Source organism: Podarcis liolepis (genome assembly GCF_965112155.1).
Source record: "Podarcis liolepis genome assembly, chromosome: 9".
Classification (NCBI taxonomy): Eukaryota; Metazoa; Chordata; class Lepidosauria; order Squamata; family Lacertidae; genus Podarcis; species Podarcis liolepis.
In genome coordinates this window covers 73,509,628-73,532,248 of record NC_139564.1, presented here as the reverse complement: position 1 = coordinate 73,532,248, position 22,621 = coordinate 73,509,628, and the positions used below count along the sequence as shown (strand labels likewise).

The following is a 22,621-nucleotide window of genomic DNA, read 5'->3' as shown; positions in this document are numbered from 1 at the left end:
TCACAATTATTAGTATATAATTATGGCTGTGAGGGGGCATAACTGTGATTATCATGGAGGGACCCTAAACTTCTGAATTTGCCACTACAGTACTGGTAGACATGGCTAGGAATGTAGCATTGATTGCCTTTCAAATATTTTATTTCAATAATAAATTTTATTTCACCTTTCTTTCATCTTCAGAGGCGGCAGAAAAAAACCAGGTCCTATGCTTTTTGCTAATGTGAACCAACTTGAAAGGAAATACATTGTTTGATGTTGTTTCTTCTGCTGCCCGCATAACCCTGTGTAACAATGAAATTATATTTAAGCTAAAATCATGTTTATAAAGATAGCAAAATTGACAAACCACAATTGCAGATAGACTTTTCTGTCCCAAAGACCAACCAAATCAATGCACAACACAACATCTGTACTGCTTTGTCTAAAAGAGCCATAAAAATGTAACCCTACTAAACTACAGGTGGAAACAACCTCCACAAATTATGAGGACCACATGAAATAGTTTCCAAAGGGGTAGCCATGTTAATTGTTGCAGGTAAGAGCCTTGCAACCCCCTTAAAATACATTTATTATGGCATGCTTCTTTGTGGACTACAGCCGACTTCATCAGCAGCATGAAGCATTCTCCGAAATAGGCAAGTACTACACAAGCGTAAAACAAAATGCAAATGCAAAACAAGCCACACTGTGGGAACTATATTAAGGCTTAAATATATGTAAATAATTACAACAACAATTCATAAAACTATGCTGGTGAGAACACAAATAACCTTGTATTGCTAAGCTAATTCATGCATTATTAATTGAATTTATTATATAGCTACTCCATACCATAAGCTCTCTAGGCAGCTCCCAAAGCAAATTCAACAATTAAAATACATTGATAGACAGATGCTCCATGAATATGACTAATGCTCTTTTAAAGTCATCCACACTGATGGCCATCACTGCATCTTATTGGAGCAAATTCCACAATTTAGCTATGGGCTACGTGAAAAAGAAGTTTGACTCTCCTGAATCTTCCAACGTTCACTGGATGGCCCCAAGAGTTCTAGTATCATAAGGTAGGGAGAAAAACTTCATTTCTATCATGATGAAATACTGCAATAGGATAAACTATATTTCCACTTACCTATTATAGCCCTTCAGTGAGAAGGCACCCTGAGGAGCTGCCGAAGTGCTACTCTTAAAGTAGTAAATACATCCCTTATGGATAATCACAAACCTCAGTGGCCCTGGACCAGTATCAAGGACATGAAAAGAAGAGGGGGGGAAAGGGACTTCATGTATTATTAGATTACCAAAAAAAAATGTACTTGCTTACATCAACACTGATGGACTTCGGATCTATAGCATTTCCAGATGCCTATCACAATGCTAGGGGATGCCAGCGGTCTTCCCCCTTCCCATCCCAAATACTCCCTACGTGGGGCAAAGTAGTATTTTATAAAAGTTAGTGAAAACACAATTCTGGCTCCTTGTGAATGGTTTTGCAAGTCAGATACCTGCCCCTGAAACACATGCTCCCTCCTTCCTTTCCACCCTGGAAACTGCTTAAACAGGAATCTGGTTAAGTATCAGAAGTAGCCATAAGGCCAACTAGGGAAAGGAAGGGGACATTTGTGCCAGAAAAGGGACATGCTACTAACACATGTACCTGGTTTGCAAACCCTATTTTGCAGGGAGCTAGTGTTACATCTGCACCAGACTTCATTGGCTGACGACTCAACCACATTCTACACAGCTGCAACAAAAGCACAGCAATAGGATGTGGGGATGAGTGCATTTACTGCACTAAAAACAGATAGTGAAATAAGGCATGCCAGTAAAATTAAGTCTAGTCCACTTTGACCTAGTGCAGATATAGCCTCCGTACAAATATAAGCACATACTTTATCACAGTTTGGAATGAAAGCATTTGAGGTTGGCACATCCTTGTTTTCCAACTTACATTTTAAGAGCTGGAACTGCGTTCCTCCTTTTTTGTGCAGGTATCCTGACTTGGTAACACCTCCAGGCATTGTCAGTAGGTTCTGTGCGCCAATAGCTTTCATTGGGACAGGCCACAATGTCTCTTCTGAAGTCATTGTTCTGAAATTTACAAAATGAGCACATCAGAGATATCATTTCATTAACATACACCAACACCAATTTACATGTAATGCATTATCTAATTTGATACAGCCTACAAACACTGATCTATTTTCTGGAAACAGAGAAACTAGTCTAGCTTAGACTGCTGCAGTGTGTTGTAAAATTGTGTTAGCTCCATACAAAGACAGCACACTAGTAACTGGAATTGAGTACTGAGAACCATTTTGCCAGTACAGTGGTACCTCGGGTTAAGAACTTAATTCGTTCCGGAGGTCCGTTCTTAACCTGAAACTGTTCTTAACTTGAAGCACCACTTTAGCTAATGGGGCCTCCCGCTGCCGCCACGTGATTTCTGTTCTCATCCTGAAGCAAAGTCCTTAACCCGAGGTACTATTTTTGGGTTAGCGGAGTCTGTAACCTAAAGCGTCTGTAACCCGATGTACCACTGTACTTAAAAGCTCCACTGAATTCTGGTTTCTTTCCAAGCATAGTTCAGAGTGCTGGTGCTTACAAGATGCTACAGAATACTGTTAACAAAGGGCCTATTAAACTTCCCACCCTAGTGATAAAGAGTACCCCCTGCCCCATCCCAATATACAGACTGCAACTGTAGACATTACCAAAGAACAAGCCTCCCTGAATGAAGTGCTTACTTCTGAGTAAACAAACATAGGATTTAGCAGCAAAAGGAAAGTTTCAAGAACAGTGATGGGGTGGAGGGGGGAAAACAAAGATGACAAACAAAAAGCAAGGGAAGGAAGTCTTTCCTGTGGACCCGGAACCAAAAGCCAGCATTCATTCTCACCAAACAGTCGGGGCAGGGATTGCCTAAAACAAACCATAATCTCCTTCACTCACACCCTCCTCATACTGCACAGTCAGTCCACACCCTGCTCCATTTTGTTTTGGTTTCTGGTACACTTTCAATCAAAGGGGTAGCCCACTAGTCCTAGCTTACAACAGAAACAAACAAGAGTCCAGAAGCACTTTAAAGGCTAGAAAATGTATCACTGCATAAGCTTTTATGGATTACCAAGAATGGTGCATCTGACTCTAACCCAAGGTACTTTAGCCATAATAAATCTGTTTCCCATAAGTGGAGGTTTATGGGGAGGCCCTGTAAAGAAGTCCTGAGTGGCACCTTTAAGGCTAACCAATTCAGGCTACGAGGCTGTGCATAGTTATCATGGAGCAATTCCCATGGAATTCAGTGTCGTCTGCTTCTGAGTAATGTACAGTTACTGTACAGTAGAATCTCACACCCTCCAGCCTTTCAATGAAAATAGAGGCATTCAATCCGTGCCTCTTCTGAACCAAAGCAGGACACCTTTCAGTTAACTCAGGTGTAAAACTGCAATGCTGAACGTTCCACAATATCTTTGCAAGAGAGGAGAGGGGGGAGAAAACCAGAATGACTTCACCACACTCCTATGACCTCCATCAGGCCCAGCTACCTGGGAGTAAGGTAAAGGTAAAGGGACCCCTGACCATTAGGTCCAGTCGTGACTGACTCTGGGGTTGCGGCGCTCATCTCGCTTTATTGTCCGAGGGAGCCGGCGTACAGCTTCCGGGTCATGTGGCCAGCATGACTAAGCCACTTCTGGCGAACCAGAGCAGTGCACGGAAATGCCGTTTACCTTCCGCCGGAGTGGTACCTATTTATCTACTTGCATTGGCATGCTTTCGAACTGCCAGGTTGGCAGGAGCTGGGACCCAACAATGGGAGCTCACCCCGTCACAGGGATTCAAACCGCCGACCTTCCGATCCGCAAGCCTTAAGCTCTATGGTTAAACCCACAATGCCACCCAAGTAATCCCCACTTAATTCAATAAGAGTTTCTTCTGGGTAGACAATGTTTAAGTGTGTGCCACATATCAAAAACCATGACAACATGGCACTCATCTTGAAATTTTTATTTTTATTTTTGCTTTCAGTGGGTTTATTGTTCCCAGTTGCAGATGTGTGCTTTCAGCTGCTGAGTGGCATACAAATTCTTCTGCTGGTAGCAGAGAACATGCTTGGTGTCAAAACGAGTCAGAAATTCCAGGAAGTTTGCAGTCTATTTAAAAAACAACGACAAAGCAGAAAGTCCCAGTTTATTTATGTACTTCGGAAAACAGACAACTGACCAAAGCTGAAAAAAGGAACTTGAAATGCACACAGTATTTCCAAATGCAGTCTTCATTGCTTCTCTGCCCTTGCGTGACTCTGTATGATCTCTTTTAACAAGACACAATTATGATCTAATCAGTCTTCTCTGCAACAGTTCCATCTATTGCCATCTTTTTTTTCCACGACATTTTTCCACCTTCGCCGCATCAAGCAGTTGGTCCCTTACCTTTCCCGCCCCGACCTGGCCACAGTGATCCATGCGACGGTCATCTCCAGGCTTGACTACTGTAATTCGCTCTACGCGGGGCTGCCCTTGAAGCTGTCCCAGAAACTCCAGCAGGTACAGAATGCTGCAGCAAGGCTCCTCACGGGGTCTCTGCCATGGGAGCATATTCATCCAGTGCTTTTCAAGCTGCACTGGCTCCCGGTGGAGTACAGGGTCAGATTTAAGGTGCTGCTTTTGACCTTTAAAGCCCTTCACGGCCTAGGACCCTCGTACCTACGGGACCGCCTCGCCTGGTATGCCCCACGGAGAGCCTCAAGGTCCATAAATAACAATACCCTAGTGGTCCCAGGCCCTAAGGAAGTTAGATTGGCTTCAACCAGAGCCAAGGCCTTTTCAGCACTGGCCCAAACTTGGTGGAACGCTCTGTCTCATGAGACCAGGGCCCTGCAGGATCTGATTTCTTTCCGCAGGGCCTGTAAGACAGAGTTGTTCCGCCTGGCCTTTGGATTGGAGCCAATTTGATTCCCTCCCCCCCCCTTTCTTTTTTCTTTTCCTTCTCCTGCAATGAGGCTACATTTTAATATTTTAATGTTCCATTATTTTAATGTTGTATTTTATTTTTGTTTTTAAGTTGTAATCATTCATCTTGTTTTTATTATTGCTTGTAAGCCGTTCTGAGCCCGGCCTTGGCTGGGGAGAGTGGGGTATAAATAAAAATTATTATTATTATTATTATTATTATTATTATTATTATTATTATTATTATTATTATTATTATCTTAAGACTGAAAGCTAGCTGCATACAAGGGTTTAATGCAGGCGTAGGCAACCTAAGGCCCGGGGGCTGGATCCGGCCCAAACGCCTTCTAAATCTGGCCCGCGGACGGTCCGGGAATCAGCGTGTTTTACATGAGTAGAATGTGTGCTTTTATTTAAAATGCATCTCTGGGTTATTTGTGGGGCACAGGAATTCGTTCATTTCTTTTCATTCAAAATATAGTCCGGCCCACCACATGGTATGAGGGATGAGGGACTAGCCCATGACTGAAAAAGGTTGCTGACCCCTGGTTTAATGCATGGGTGTAGCCAAGGCGGGGGTGTAGCCCAGATCAAGTAAAAGAATAGAAATACTTAACCAACTGACCAATCACATCAGTTCTGTCCGCTCTAACAAAACTCCTGCCCTCCCCCAACAAAAATCCTGGTGATGCCCATGGTTTAATGCTATACCCTGTTAGAAATATTCTTTCCCCTATGAATTATTAGGTTTCCAATAATAAGTATATACAGAAGCAGAGTTAAGGATGCTAATGCAATTTCATTACACTGTTATACTTCCCCCACTGAACAAACAAACAAAGCATGCCTGCAACTTTCCCAGGGTTTATGTTCTGGCGATCGTGCCTAAAGCCAAAATCGTGTATAGTCAAAACACATTGGGTTTATTGGCGGGTGGGATTGCCAAAGTCATTTTTCCTGGGTGTCCACCCCCTTTTTATTTATTAATTTTCCCAAGCATGTAAAGTTGAATGCACACAAGTAAATTGTGTTTAAGTTGTGGACTTACTGTGCATGGAACCACTGTAAAAAATAAAGTAACTTAATTAAAACTAAATTCCCCCTCTCTCACCAACAGACCCTTCCAACTCTACAATTCTATGATTCTAAGTGTCACACAAATGTCCTCAACATATCAGTGCAGAAAAGAAATAACAATTTACATGCAAATAATAACATAGCAAAATATAATTAATCTACCAAAAGAGCAGTTTACTTCACTATGCCCAAACAGCAACTCTTCATAAATTATACAGTGGTACCTCGGGTTAAGAACTTAATTTGTTCTGGAGGTCTGTTCTTAACCTGAAACCGTTCTTAACCTGAAGCAACACTTTAGCTAATGGGGCCTCCCGCTGCTGCTGCGCCGCCGGAGCACGATTTCTGTTCTCATCCTGAAGCAAAGTTCTTAACCCGAGATACTACCGGTATTTCTCGGTTAGCGGAGTCTGTAACCTGAAGCGTATGTAACCTGAGGTACCACTGTACTGTTATTAACAAGTTTCACAGCATAAAAAACAACCAGCACTGGTGCGGGATTTGAAGATTAGATACATAGATAAGGTCTAAGGTCAAATCACATCAAAACAGATTTTCAAGTATAGTGACAGCAAAAGTACCTATATACAACAGAATCCCTCCAAAATAATCACTGAAGAACTAAATAAAAAAATTCCTTCCAGTAGCACCTTAGCGACCAACGAAGTTTGTTATTGGTATGAGCTTTCGTGTGCATGCACACTTCTTCAGATACCTTGCATGCACACAAAAGCTCATACCAATAACTAACTTAGTTGGTCTCTAAGGTGCTACTGGAAGGATTTTTTTTATTTTGTTTCGACTACGGCAGACCAATACGACTACCCACCTGTAACTGCAGAACTAGTAAAAGCCCCTCCCTATGAGTTAAAGTAAGTAAGAAAAGGGAACCACATATCCATAAAATTGTATCCCCCACCAGCTAATCTACACTGAGAGTTAATTTTTCTTCTAGAGCTAACAGCCACTCTACGATATGAACGCTCAATCAAGATTTTCTCTAATACTGTACACTACTCTTTTCAATTATTTATTTAAGGCATTTATATACCTATTAATCATTAGCATTTCCCACGATGCACAATTTCCATACTCACTGCCATAATGATCTCTATGAAGCACTTGATTGTTACTGACTCTGAAAATACTGAGAAGTGCTAAAACTGGATCTTAAATCCTTTATGTGGACAAAACATTTTCTCTACAAGAAAGAGCAAAGAGACTTGATTTGCAGAAAATCAGTGCAGGTTATTATAAAGAAAATATCCCTCATTCCCTAGCTGAAGATAAGCTTAAACAACTCTCACCATACCTGGCCAATTGGGGGTGTAATGAATATAGGGGTTGCTCGTGCGTAAGTTGCCGCCACTCCTGCCTATGTTGCCTTGTTCAAGACAAGTTTATTAAATTTGTGAGGTCCATGCCTTTACACAAAATAGCCCACTTTTATAATTTTATTGTTTATCTTTTAATAATGTTTTATGGTATTTTGTGTTGCCTTGTTAAACCTTTTCTGTCTGGACAGCCCTTCACTTCGTGGCTGCCTCAGTCGCTAGCAGAATCCGTCAGTGGGCGTTTCTTAAACCTTTTCCAGCATAAAAGCTGTTTGACACCAAGTCTCCTCCTACTCTCCCTGCGCGGAAGTCTTCTGCGCAGGGAGGGTGTGGGTAGCGGAGGACCCGTACTCTCCCCGCTGGTGTCCAGCGAAGAGCCCTCTCGCCGATTCCCCCATCTGCCCCCCTTTATCCCTGGTGTTGCGCTGATTTCCTCCCCCCCCCCGAGCTACCTCTCTCCCTGCTGGGTCCCTTTCCAGCATCACTTGTGAGCCTTCCCTCCGCCTCTGGCTCCGATGTCAGTTCCCTGACAGGGGGGTAAAGGGAGCTGATATTCAAAACATCTCTGCTGGGCACCAGGTTGAGGGAAGCTATCCTAGGCTACAGAATCACAAGGTTGGAAGGGGCTTCAAGGCCAATCTAGTCAGTGCAAGTAATTTTCTGGTACTGCATCCACCTCAAAGATTTTAAACTACAGGCTGCATGACCACCTGACAAACAAAAAGTTCACAACTTTCCAGGGCACTCTGTCTCACTGTCAAACTGCTCATACACACATGAAGATTTTTCTAATATTTAGTCAAAATTTGTTCTCCTGACATTTGAACCAGTTCCTTTGAAATGAGGCACAGAGGAGACTGTGGTGCCTTTATGATATATGGTTTATTTACACATATACAACCTGAGCCTACAGTGGAGGGGCTCGCAGCATTAACTCCTGTCGCCACAGCCTTGGATTCAAACAGACATCAAACGCTGCTCTCTGACTCTCTTCTGCTTGCTGCTTTATTTCTAAGTTCACATCACAGCCCCAAAACTCCATGTCAAATTCAGCTTTGTCTGTTGTGGGAGAGGCCCCCCACCTATTTGCTGTCTCGCACAGAGCCCGTTAATCATTTGCTCCCTTAAGGGCCAGGCGATCATTCGCCAGGAAGCAAGCTTGGCTTGAATAGATTTTAACATTTCTGGATCGAGGGATTAGAGGGGGCTGGCACCCAGTTTAACACAATGACACACACACATCTAAACTCATAACACCTTCAAATGTTGAAAGATAGCTATCAAATTGCCTCTTCATTTCTTTTTTAGGCCAAATGTATACAACTCCTTTAATCTTTCCAGGGCCTTCAGCAACCTTGTCACATTCCTCCAGACACTTTCCAGTGCCCCCGCACTGGTATCCGTCTTAAACTATGGTATCGAGTTTGGGCACAGAATTCTAGGTGAGATCTGACCAAAGCAGAATAAAAGGGTGTCATTACCTCTAAAGATCTGGTAGCTATAATTCTGTTGATGAAGCACAGAGTTACATTAACTTTCTTAGCTATCATATTGCCCTGGTGACTCACCTTTAACTTGTGGTGTACTAAAACCTCTTCCCACATGCACTGTTGTAAATAAAGCTCAGTATATTCCATTCAACATTTATCCACCTGATTCTGCCTAATCAAATGCAGAACTTTATATAATCTGTTAGACCAATCTTTACTTTTGGCACAGTTCTCCATCTCATCATGATAATTCTTAAATTTTGTTTCTGTCTTTAAGGTTGTTAGGTAGCTCTACCAGTTTGATGTCACTTGCAAATTTGATAAGGATCCTCTCTACTCCTTCATCCATGTCATTTATTAACTATGTTGAAAGCCACTGAGCCCAAGACCCAACTTGTCAATTCTCACCACAGATGGGCACTCTTACCAAACAGCTTACCATAGCTTACCAAACAGCTGCAAATTTACTTAACAATAGCACAATCTTGCCCACATTTTGCCAGCTCATAAAGAATAGTATGGGTGGGGAAGAAGACTTTTCACAAGGTATACCATATCTACAGCATTCTCCTTAGCTACCCGGGCTAGTAATTATATTTAAAAAGAAGACACAGTTACTCAGGCATAAATTATTGTTGAGAAACCCTAGCCAGCTCTTTGTAATGCATGTACTTTTCTGAGTCCAGCTTTCTTTCTTTTTTCCAAAGTTTTTAAAACTTCATTTTATGATGTACATAAAACAGAGAGAAGAATTATAACAGCAGATTAAAATTTGAAGGTGAAAAACAAAATCATAAAATAGGCAATATAATGAGTACAGTTGCACAATGCCTTAAAATGACAAAGTCCAAGTAAAGACTACCAGGGTTATCAGATCAGCAAGAACATTTCCAACTATTGACATTATTGACATTATGCTATTGACACAGCAGTTGCCTGGGTCCTCTTTCCCTCTTTTTGTAGAGGGAGGGATTTGCTTGCCTCTACTTCTCTTGTTCTCTAACAATTCTGAAAACTTGAATGGACAGAGGCTTTTGAGATTACAGCTTTAGTTCCTTGAGTAATTGTCAAGCCCTGGATTCATTTAGAGAGGCTGCTAGCTGCTCCCATACTGCTTTACCCAACTTGGACTGCAGCACTCTCCCTTGTCAATTTGCTATATTTTTGCTGGGTTAACCTGGTGGGAGAAAACTGAGGCAAAGTAGAAGTTATTATTCGTTAGTTTATTCATTACATTTCTACCCCACCCTTCCTCCCAAAAGAGCCCAGGGCGGAAAACGCACCTTGTATCACATTTCTCCAGCAAAGCTACTATTTCCTTGTTCTTTCTCTTGCGTTGAACACAGTAAAAAAAATCAGTCTTCTTATGAGCATCTCTCACACACCAAACCTCATTCTATGCTTTAGCTCTCCTGACACTCTACCTACAAGCTTTGCTCACTTGTTTCGTTGTCTGTATATTATATTTAACATGGTGTCCTACGAAAAAGATGTTTTTCATTGATGTCTACTACTCAGTGAAAGTATATAATCATTTCTTGGTTCTGTTCTACATGAGCCAGCCCCTCCCCACCCAGTTCTTCTTGCTCTTTCAACATCTGCCACAGTCAGAATACATCCACAATTTAATCTGCAAGCTCTAGCTTTCTCGTAATGATCTAACAAAGGGACTATTCGCCCAACAACTAGCAATTACAGCCCTCGAGTAAAACCTCCATGAATAGAGCAGAAACCCTTATCAAAAGGCTGTATTATCTCCAGGAACATTTCTGCCAAAAAGTTGGCCCAGTGTTGCTCAGTATTTGAAATTAAAAAACTATTTAAAAAATCAATTCATATGTAGTGTCTCATGTATTATTTATTATAGTCTCAAGGATCCGTACCATATAAAGATTCACTAGTTTAACCGACTTGTGGGCACAACAACCTCTTTCTCCACATCCACATGGAAAGTTTATACAATGCTAACGCTATGGCACTCCAGTTTATGACCAAAATGGTGGCTTAACAACAGACACCAAAACAGAGAAATAGAGTGTTATTTTATTGCCACCCCACCCTTTGCCCAACTTTATGGATATCACCTATCCATCTATAATCTGGGGCTGTATTTTGTAAAAGCAAGAACACTGATTCCCATCTACAGCGCTTAATGCAGTGGCAGCTGGTGCTTCCAAAATGTGGGGCTTGTCCAAGTCACACTTATCCTGCCAAGCTATTCAACCCTTCAGTCTCACCCACACAAAGTTCCTCTTAGGAGTCAGGAGACTGCAGTTGCTCTCATGCTTTGCTTGTAAGCTTCCTAGAGACATTTAACTGGCTGCTGCTAAAATGCTGGACTGGGCTAAGATGGAGACAGGCAACTTGTCTAAGTTAGTACAAAGCAGAGCGAAGGCCTGGGCACCAAATACCAAATGCCTATACCTTTTATTTGCTACACCACCACAGAATGCTGTGCTCTGAATTTCTTCTCTTTCCTTCAGCACCCCCAACCCGGCTTTCCATGGTTCTGGAAGCAAGAGGAAGGGGAATGAATGTAACTTTGTAAAACACTGCACATGTTATTTCTCTTCACTATATTAATATGACCACTATATTAATGGCTTTAAAGAGGATCAGACAAATTCATAGAGTATCAATGAACAGCTATTACCCATGTACACTAAATGAATCTACTGCTTTCAGAGGCATAATACCTCTGAATACCAGAAACTAAGGACAAAAAGGGAAATATTGTCATTAGCTTCACATCCTCCTTGTGAGCTTGTAGAAACACCGGGCAAGCTACAGCTGGAAAAGGCTGCTTGATGAAAGCAATGTATGAACATGCCTCAACCCTTCTGATTATAATTTACACTTTCATGTGGTCTTTGAATTTCACTGCAATTGCTTTATTTTGTGCAAGTCTGTGTTCTGTTGTGTGCGAAAATATATGCAGTTTGAATTGCAGTATATGTGTTATATTTTACACATATGATTTTTTTTTACATAGCACACAATAGACATGCATATCTCATATTAATTCAATATTTACAAATGAATTTATTTCCCTGCATACTCCCTTCAAAGTTAATGAATTTTCAGAAAGTAGCCCTGTTACTCTTTTTGAGGAAAAACAGCAAAGAGCCTTCTGACACCTTAAAGACACAGTTAACGAAGTGGTTAATTGCTCACCACAAAGCCATTTATGACTGTAAAGCTAATCTACTCCCAGGTAAGTGGGGATATTTTGATTTCACAGCTCACTATAAATTTGTCATCCTAGCTCACTTCCCTCACTTGGGCATCAGGGCTGGTCAAGTTTAGTTATGTCAAGAAAACTGCAAGGAAGGGGGAGGACATTTTAGATTTAATTATACTTTTTAAAAAAGTATACAGTGGTCAAATATGGGTAGTCAAATCAGGATGGTTCTTCCCACGCCGACAAAGAGGCTAGGACTTTAATGGAGGATCACAAATAAAATCCACAGATATTGAGAGATTATTCTTCTCCATGTAATAAGAAAAGCAAAGAGGCACCTGTATACAGCATTGACTTTCTTACATTTTAGAAACCCTTCTGTCAGCCAAAAACCAATACCTTGTGCTATTTACCTCCATTTGCATTCTGTTTTAAAGTAAATGAAGCAGCTAACGTCCAGCCATATCCCCTCATGCTTCTAAACCTCTGTTGTGCTTCATGATACAGTAATAGTGTTAGGAAACATCAAGTAAAGCAACAAGCCAAAAATTACCATATTAATTACATAAAATCTTCACTTAAAACAGTGTGGATGAATGAATGTGGATTCCATTCACTTCAAGGAAGTACATTCCTGAGCATTGACCAAACATGCAAACAGGGAATTTCTGTATCTGCCTCTACTTAGAGCGGAATTCTCCAGCATCCGTATTGATGACTCAAATGAATTTTGAACTGATTCAGCAAAGATCTTATACATAAAAGCCCAATTACAATTTCCTGTAATAAAAATATTTTCTTTTTACATATTCACCTTCCCCAGATTCCTTGAAAATTAATTTTCTGGCAGAATTCAGTTCTCACCAGATTCCTTCTTCTAAACTCTTACCTCCAAACTATTTCTGCCCAAATTACATTTTTCTTCACCTCTAGGAAAATACTGGTTTTCCCCCTCACCTCGCTCATGCCAGTTCCCACTTCAATGAAGCACAATCCTGTTATGCCTGTAGTCACACACACTTTATTTTTTCAAAACAGATATGGCAACAGGCAACAGTTATCCAAACAGCAGCCTTCCATCAGAATATGCTAGCTTATTCCCATTTCACATTATCCTGCATCCATGTTTATAGACTGTGCAAGTACTAGCATGCCATTCTGCTTTCAACCACAAAGACACGCCAGAAGCAAAACCTTTTGCATGATGGGTTGGAGTCTTAAAGCTCCTCTGCATTTATTTATTCATTTGCTACTGTTGGAAAAGCAGTGCAAACACATTCACTCAGCAAGTATATCTTGTTCAGGATTGCCACACACTGATCTGTTAGTGGAAGAGACTGTCCTAAGTAAGTTCATTATGCATCTCTCACTATTTAGACGTAGCATAATCTAATACTACTGAGTGGCTCTATGAATATATCAGGAAGCAGGGATGACAAAGGGCACACCTGCTTAGGACCCCAGGCTACTCAAGTCATCTTTTATCAAGTAATGAAGTCACAGGAAGTTTTTAATGTTTGAAATTTTATTTTATATTTTATATTTTGCTGGAAGCTTCCCAGAGTGGCTGGGGAAATCCAGCCAGATGGGTGGGGTATAAATAATAATACCAATACTAATACTAATACTAATAATACATATGGCTGTACTGGATGAAGGGGTTGCATACCAGCAATGTCAGAGCCAAAACATACAGACTTCCTACTACAAAAGGGACTTCCTTTCTTTGCTTCTTCACTGTGTGCTTGAGGAAAAACCCCTTTCTCAGCACAACCAAAGGAAATGCAGCAAACTGGAGATGCAGGAAGAGGAGAGCACTATCACATTGCATTTACTCCCCGTTTCCAACCAAGCTCTCGGCACTACACAGCTCCACTGGCCCTGCTTCTCAGCTGCCAAAAGCTCACCAGTCAAGACCGTCAATGGAGGGGATGGAACAGAGGCCAGTGGCAAGTCAGAGAGCCAGAATGGGGTATGGCCTGCAGACAGGCTGGGAGACCTCATTTCTGCTTTTAAAAAGGTATCTAGGGATATGATTCTGGCAGGGACTTCATAGACATTCCTCAGATATGCTATTCTATGTACAGAATTTGAGAGCTGTGAATTACAAATTCTTTTTCATATTTTAGGCTATATAGGTTGCAATAGTCAGATTGTAATGGCTTGACAAATCCATGTTTGAGAAAGGCAGCTTTCTTCAAAACTATACTCTAAATTGCCTACCAAGTACCCTCACAAGCACCTTATGCCCAAATGGCACATTTTAGACTAGCCAATATTTGCTCAAGTCATCTTGGTTTAATGCTCTTCTTCACCAAGAAGGGATTGAACAGCCACATATCCAACGCTGAAAAGCAGCATTGCTATCCTATTGACCAGGCTGGGCAGGCTTTCCAGCCAACAAGGGCCATACCTCAGATGTCTCCAAGACCTTTCCTGCCTCTCCAGGCAAAACCAGGAGAAGCAACCACAACTATTAGAAGCCATGGGGTCAACCAATGCAGACTTTGCTTGGTTTTCAGGTTACTGGTGACGAGATCGCTAATTCTCAGCTTTCAAAGCAAGGCTACTTACTAATGGAAATATTTCCTTGATTTGTAAGCCCAAGCAAGAGGAGGCTTCTCCTTGCTATCACCCGAAGTCTCAGGAAAGGAAGAACCCAGTGCTCTACAGCAAAGTCATAAGCAAGAGGACAGTTCTCTAAGCAGGTTTCTGGTCATGAGGAGGATGCTGAAGTTGTCAGGAATCCAGTCCAGATGTTAAGGTACTCCCTACTGGAGACCCATTTTCTTTTGTACCAGAGACAGCCTTCAAATACTGTCCCATGTCAAGAACACAGCAGTCGCTCAAATGTCAAGCTTATGCACAGACGCCTAAAAAGATCAAACCACATTTCTCCAAACTGAAGATGATGAATGCTTCTTCTGGAATATATATATTTTTAAAAGTCACAAAAGTTGAGCTATCAATATAATTTATTTTTATTTATTTCATGAAATTTATCTACCGCAGTTGCAGGGCGTTTGATTTTCGTCTTGATTTTCTATCTCCTGCTGTTAGGTGTGTGCGCGGCGGACACCCGCCCTAGCCTCGGGAGATCTCCCCGCTGCAGTCGGTCCCTCGGCCTTCCTTCTGGCCTTATCAGCTCGCACAAGCGGAAGAAACTTCCCCGAGCCGAGAGAGACCGAGGAGGAGCCGTTTCCCAAGTGTGAGGAGACGCCTTCAAGCGGCCATGGCGCGCAGCTCAAGGGCGCCGCGCCCACCAGGCCCGCCCGCCCGCCCGCCCGGAGAGAAGCGGAGCCCGGCGCCCGTCCCGCGCTCGCTTCCACACGCGGCCTGCCGCTTTCCGGGCTCGCACCTGGGAAACGCCGCCGAGGGAGAGGCGGCCTGAGCACCTGCTGCGAGCGCAGCCAACCCCCGTCGCCGCTGAGCAGCAGCAGCAGGCGGGCTGCGCTTGCCGCCGGTCCCCAGCCTCCGGGGGCGCAAAGGCCGCTCCAGCCTTCCTTACCTGCGCGCATAGCGCGAGTCCCCTCAGGGGCGCTTCTTCCCGCCGCGGCGCCGGGAGCCCCCCGGGGCCGCCATCCTCGCCGCCGCCTCCGCCTTCCCGCCCGGCTCCTCCTCGCGCGCGGACTTGCGCCTCCCTCGCAGCGCCCGGCGGGCCCGGCTCCTCCTCTGCGCGGCTGAGGGAAGGCGGAGGCGGCGCGGGACACCTTCGCCAGAAAGAAGCAGCCTCGAGGGGCTCCGGGCGCCCGTCGCAATGGCGCCCCGCGCCTGCCGGCCCAGCGCCCGAAACCGCCGGGCTGGGAGTCAGGCTCCCCGAAGCGCCTCTTGCCTCAGCCCGAATTGGAAACGCAACTGTGAAACCTTCTTCTCCTCCTTTCTTTGCTGAATTGCACGTTCACGTCGTAAATCCATCTCCCTCCTCCGCGTTGGTTTTCCCCCCCCCCCTTTTGCGCTACCAGTGACATAAATAGATGGAGGTTCATATGCTGAAACCCCTGATTCGTAAACTTTCAAGAGGGTCCAAGTCTGGGAGGTTTAAAGAGCGCAGTCTTGGTGACTCTGAAGAAAGAACTCGCACATTTGCTTTGCTCCATGGCGAAAGCTACCCTGGGGCGAAATGTAAATGGGTCCCTCAGCGCTGCCTCATTTGCAGTGACCCTGAAAATTCTGGCTACGCGGAATGGAAAACTGCTTACCAGCACTGAATTAATAGGAAACCGGCAGCAGCTTCAGTCATCCACCACCTGTAGAAACACCTTCGAAGAGCTATGTTAAATATGATTTCCCCCCCTTAAAAATAATCTCATACATTTTTATTAATCTTGACTTTAAACACTTTTGTGGATCTTTATTGTTCTGAACATTCTCTTTGAGGGAAACATGGCAAAAGGAATTCATGGTTTGCCTTAAGAACATGAGAAGAGCCTTCTGGAACAGGCCAGGGGCCCATCTAAGTCCAGCACTCTGTTCTCACAGGAGCCAGCCAGACCCCCCAGTGGGAAACAGGACCTGAGCACAAATAGTGCTTTCCCCTCCTGTGGTTTCCAGCAACTTGTATGCAGAAGCATTGCTGCCTGCAGTTGTGGAGGGAGGGCAGAGCATAGCCAACATAGTTAATAGCCATCAATAGCCCTCTCCTCCTCCATGAATTTGTCCACTCCTCTTTTACAAGCCATCCATCACTGCTTTCTGTCGAAGCAAGTTCCATAGTTTAACTACGTGCTATGTGAAGAAGCAGGGCTTTTATTCCAGGGGAACTCACAGGAACTCAGTCCCGGCACCTCTCAGATGGGTGCCATTGCCATTTTAAGAGAACAAGGGAGGCATTTATGGTGAATTCGAGCACCTTGTTCCCTAGAAAAATAGCACTGTGAATAAGTATTTTCTTTTATCATCCAGCATTCAGCTTCACTGAATGTCCATGAGGTCTAGTGCCATGAGAGAGGGAGAAATACTTTTCTCTTTAAACTTTTTTCAAATCATGCATAATCTTATACACCTCTATCATGTCCTCCTCCTTTACTTACTTTTTTCTAAACTAAAAAAATCCCCTTTTCACCTTTCCTCATAAGGAAGTTTCTCTTTCCTGCACATTTTCAGCTCAATAATATTTTTATATAGGTTTAGTTACCAGAAGTTTACAGATTATTTAAAAATGTAGTCATACCGCTGTTTTGTATAACGGAATTATGATATTTGTACTTTTATTTTCAGTTCCTTTCCTAAAGTTCCCTAACATAGAATTCACCTTTTTTCAGGGCTGTCACAAACAGCATTTTCAGGACAGATGAAAGAAAGTAGTGAGGTTCTGATCACATCAAAAAGGATATTGCAGAGTTAGAAAAGCTTCAGAAAAGGCCAAGCAAAATGATCAATGGCTAGAGCAACTCTCCAGAAACGAGCGGTTGCAACATTGGGGGCTGAGGGTTGGCTTAAAGAAAAGGTGAGTAAGAACTGACTTGATAGTACACTATAAAAGTATGCATGGCATTGAGAAAGCGGATAGAGGAAAACTATTTTCCCTCATAAGAACTCAAGTGGGCACTTATCCACCAAGTCCTCTGGTCTGGCAGTGGGACTATGAAATGCCAGGTCAGTACAAAATAAGGCCATTCTCAGCCATTCTTTGATCATGGATGAAGGCGCCAACTTGCCATGTATTACTGAGACCTGAGTGGGTCAGCTGGGTGGGTCTGACCTACTTGGTGCAGCACCAGGCCATACTGGAGAGCCAGGGCAGGAGCATCACCAATAGGAGTCCCATTTCCTTCGCTATAAAATGTCTAGCATTATGCTGGCGGACCTCAGGGCAATAGTTCATAATGAGTCTAACATCCATATAGAGGCTGCTGTTGGGCCAGCTTGGGACTTTGTGGTTTCCATGACAACCATGTGGCTGTCTCAAATGTTCATCGGTCTGACACACCAAGCAGATCATACCTTCAATGTAATCTCTCCCCTGAGTGATGCAAGTTGTGGTCCAACGGTACTGGGCCTGGTGGTCGTAGTCTGACCAATATCTGGTGAAGTTTGGGTTGGTGGAGGTAATTCACATTAGAAGAGTGGTGTACCGGTTTGAATGGTCTGCCCCTGGAGCCTGATCAATTCCCGGATGCTCCGGTGGATTTTACAGCTGAGAAAGCTTGAACATCCTGTCAAAGCCCTGATCTCACTGTGGAATCGTGAGTTGAAATCAGGGCCAAGCCGCTCACCCATGAGACAAGGTGAGGCAATTGCCTCAGGCAGCAAGAGCCGCAAGAGAAGCAGATCCAGCCTCCGAGGAATGCATCGCCGCCTTCTGTTGCTGTGGTGGCAGCAATGACTGCGACACGCTGCCAGGAAGCCAGACAATCTGCTTCCTTGGCAGCCCCCTGCTTGCCGCCTCCACAGTGGCCTCTCAGTGAATAGGAGGCACTAATGGCATTGATGGTCTCCTTGCACCCCTAGGGAGGAAATATTGGGGTATCCTGGGCTCTGCACATGCCCAGTGTGATTCACAGAAGAACCCTTGCCCATGATGGCCTTTGATTCCCACTGTTGGGTACGGTTGATTAGATCTTCACTCCCCACCCCTTCTTCCTGAAGTAGATCTTCACTCCCCCCTTCTTCCCTGGTGGTGCGGTTCTATTTTGTGGTTCGCCTCAGGTGCCAAAAATATTGGGCCAGCCCTAGCTGAGATGGGTGGTTGGCATAATCACCCCTGAGTATCTGCTCTGGCGTTGTGGAGCACATTTGGTTCCCTGGTATTCTGAGGAGCTGTGGGCTATGAAGACACATGGCAGCACACAGAGCTGGCCCACAGCTGAGGTGGGATGCAGCAGCCGCATCAGGCAGCGGAAACGCAAGGGGCAGCATCCACCCCACCCCACCACTTCTGCCGCTGTGGAAGAAGCTCTGTTTTGGCACTGATGTCCCTGTGACCCTAGAGGTGGAGGGAGGTCAGTGCCAAAGCTCTCTGGAATGCCCCCCTCTCACTGAGTATTGGCCAGAGGGGCGGTTCTGGACACCCTTGTGGATTTTGCCACACACACCCCAATCTTCCAGCGAGGCTTTCTAAGGTCTTTTCCTTGAGGGGAAGCCTTTGCAGAGCCTCACCCATTCCTATCACAAGGGTGGCAGCAGGACGTTTTGCTTTGAGCGCAAAAATGTATTGGGATTCCCTTGCTGGCAGAAGCCTTGCTTTGAAGTTGACCAAGCTCTGGTTAGTGTGCATAGTCATGCCTACCGTGCAGCAGTGTGGGCTGCTCAGAAGGCATGCTTCACAGCTTGCATTGCAGCCTCAAGTAGCTGACCACCAGGGCTCTTTTGGGTGGTTCTGAGGCTACTGCTAAGCGGGAAAGACCACCGCAGCCATCAAATACTTGCTGTGATCAACTGAATGCGCATTTTAAGGATAAAGTATAGGTGACTGTTTTTTAACAGACAGCTTCTAGCACTTGCCATGGAAATAATCCAGTCCAAATTTTAAATGGTTGGACAAATCATCTTGATTTTATAGATTATAGCATAGTTGAGACCGCATAGTACTAAAACCTGTTGAACCTCTCTTCCTTGCCCATATAAAGTTGACAGTGTTTGTGTAATTCAAATTCAGATTTTCACTTGGAAGTTACAGTGATATTTCAAAAGGCGATGTTTCAAAAGGTGATATTTCAAAAGGCACCAAGTGAAGCTTCATCCACTGCATCTTTTACTCTGTATTTCTCCTTCAGGCTCCAGCCTGATGACTTCTCCAGCTATGTTAAAGCTGCCACTGAACTGGGAAGCAAGAATTTGTGAATACTTACCTCTGCTGGTCCTTTTGTTTGCTGTTCCACTTGCAGAAAGGACTCCAGGTATGCTTTGAATTGATAACTGACAACCTACTTCCTCCACTGCTTGTGTGTTGAAAAGAATGATTAATTTTGCCCCATTACAGGTGAGCAAGATGTGTGAGACAGAACTGGTGGATAAATGGGGCAGGATGCACACAATCCTGCTCAGTTTGTAATATGGCTGATTCAGGATATTTGAGTTGTGTGATTGTATGAAACACACTGAATTTCAAAAATGTGGAATGCATCTATATACAATGAGTATTATAAGCAACACCCCTTTGATAAAACCCCCCATTTTTGCTGACTTGGGCCATACAGAAGTTGTTTATTTGAACTTTTCTGCCTTGGGTTCATCACTGGAGGTTCATCTTCATTGCTGTGTTGGAGATGTTGAAAATGCTATGAACTAGGGACCTATGGACTTGCACCATCCCTGACCATTGGCTATGCTGGCCGGGGCTGATGGGAGCTGGAGTCGACAACGTCTAGAGTGTGAGGCTTCTCTCCCAAGAAGCATGGGAAAGCAAATAGGGAGGGCCTCCTACCTTAGAAATCCAAGACTGCAACATAATGCAGAAGGAAAGAAGTGAGCACAGGAGAGCGCAATTGCTACAGCTATAACAAATAATGAATAAGATCAGATGAATTGTATCCTAGAATGGGATAATGCAGAGCAGGTTGATTTTAGTATTTTTGTTTTATTTTCTCCCTTAAATTTCAAGGCCTGGTTTCCAGGCACACAAGCTGAAATCCTCGCCTGCATTCTCATTTTTCAGTTTTACTTCCATGCAAATCTTTCCTGGTTGGATAGTGAGAGGCTGGCTGGGAGGGGCTTGCTCGGATGCAGCATAGGCAGATGACAGCAGTAGCTGCAGCAACAATCACTGAGCTAGTACCAGGCAGCGTTTGCTGCAGTCAGCTGCCTGCCACTTTCTTCACATTCTGCAAGATTTCTCAGCGGCAAGCTTTGGGAGCTGCCTCTGCACAGGAGCTCATTTAAGGAGCAGCTGGCTAGAGAATTTAGCTATGTCAGCAGGGCCTCTTTGCTTTGCATCTGGACCCCTTCTGGCATTTTGAGTTCTGCATTGTTGATTTTTGGAGCCGATCTTGTGCTTGTTCTTTCTTTCATTCACCTTCAAATCTTTGCTGCATCGCAAGCTCTCATTATGCTGTACATCATACCACAGTCTGTTTCTTGCCTCTGCTAGGCAGTGGCAGCATGGATGGTGTTCTTGTGACGACCTCTGCTGATTCTATCAGTCCACTGCGGACAGGCATGCTGAGTAATCCTGCTGTAAATGGGCGAGGACACAGACACACGGAAAATTAACCATGGCTTTCTTCGAGACCACAACTATGTGACTGAAGGTAATGCAGATGCTGACATAATTTATCTTTTTGTTTTTGAACGCTAGTGCATTATAATAAAAACCTGTATTCACTTGTTTGGGTAAGTTATATATAATGAAAAGCAAATTTTTTATGTTTAGCAGATGAAGAAGCCAAATCTCTCTGGTCTTGCTAAAATGCAAGGAAATTTGCTAGGTTCCTGTAAAAATCTGAAGTAAATGGAGCACTTGGATTAGCTTGTTGAGAGGAATGTGAGCAGCTGGAACTGCGTGCCTAGGAGATAACTTGAGAGATCAATTAATATGATAGGCTGAGCTTCCGTACATCTTTGGAAATATGTATTCTTTACCTTGCACCAGATCTCTTTTAAATGAGCCCTTCCTTTTGAGTCTCTTCTGACTTTCTGTCTGGAATGTTATGTAAAAAGCTTGTTCCTGTAAATGTCATGGATGCTAAAATATTTATAGTGAACAAATATATTTTACAGGCAAGCAGGGCTTATATCCATAACAATGTATAGCTGCATAGCATAATGCTGGAAATATGGTTTTAAAAACGTCGGTCACGACTGAGCAACATGCCTATCAGTCACTGTGTGACCAGGTTGTGAACTTCCCAAGCATGTCGTTGTCGTTGTGTGTTGCATGTAGCCTGTTTCTGTAGCATCTTCCGTGTGGTATTTTCTCAGCTAGGATGGCAGCTTACATAAATTTAATCAACTGGGCCATGCTCGATTATTGATGATCTGCATTTTTCTAGAAGTATAAAGCAGTTTTATTGCTGGAACTACAAAGATAATTTTGGGAGAAACCCCCATCACTTGCCTGCACTTAAGGAGCAATATAAAAATGAAGTCAAAACAGCAATTTCTACAGCATTGACTCCAAGGCCTTCTGCTTTTATGTTCTGAATTGTTGTTTGAAGTCTTGCATCTGTGCGCTTTTTGTCCTATGCATGTCAATTTTTGTTTTATATTAAATATTATTTACACATATTTTGCAATCAGGTGGTAAGGTCGTTTTTATTGGGGATGAAGGATGGCAAAAATTGTGCAATGTGACAACTGTGGTGTGCTGACTTTAGCCATGTAGGCTTGTACATGTGGACAGCTGTAGGTTAAATAGAAACTGAATTCTTCAAGGATCCAGAGCAGTATTTGGTGTCCTCAGTAATTACCACTGAAGAAAATAATTTGCTCAGTTATATCTTTATATATTAAAAATATCTCATGCCCAGAAAATGGCTATTGTTATAGCTCTTTTTCATTTTGCTGAGCATACTGCTGATTCATGGTGGCTAATACTTGAGTTGCATTTATTTTTAAAGTTTAGTCACTTTCCTGCTAGAGTAGCCTTGAAGGAGAATGTAGAGCTGCCTTCCCCCACCATACTGTTCATAGAAATATTACTACAAA

General features: G+C 43.4%; 2 protein-coding genes across 5 annotated transcripts in view; one reads left to right on the top strand and one right to left on the bottom strand.

Moving 5' to 3' along the window:
* The window catches only part of SH3BP2 (SH3 domain binding protein 2), a gene marked incomplete at its 5' end in the record, with an annotated part of 28,622 nt that extends 26,532 nt beyond the window's left edge, over positions 1–2,090 (bottom strand). Inside the window, 3 exons of the mRNA XM_083460509.1 lie at positions 167–284; positions 1,136–1,238; positions 1,955–2,090. Coding sequence (XP_083316635.1) covers positions 167–284; positions 1,136–1,238; positions 1,955–2,090 — 357 coding nt within the window. The remainder of the gene's footprint in view (positions 1–166; positions 285–1,135; positions 1,239–1,954) is intronic.
* Positions 2,091–16,981: 14,891 nt separating this feature from the next.
* The window catches only part of PPP2R2C (protein phosphatase 2 regulatory subunit Bgamma), a 44,308-nt gene continuing 38,668 nt past the window's right edge, over positions 16,982–22,621 (top strand). The window contains exons 1-3 of one of the 4 annotated variants that reach the window (XM_083460557.1): positions 16,982–17,483; positions 19,753–19,875; positions 21,066–21,225. In XM_083460557.1, coding sequence (XP_083316683.1) covers positions 21,156–21,225 — 70 coding nt within the window. In that variant the 5' untranslated portion in view covers positions 16,982–17,483; positions 19,753–19,875; positions 21,066–21,155. Of the gene's footprint in view, positions 17,484–19,752; positions 19,876–20,010; positions 21,226–22,621 lie in introns of those variants that run through there. The other 3 variants (XM_083460559.1, XM_083460556.1, XM_083460558.1) reach the window with 3 other exon arrangements.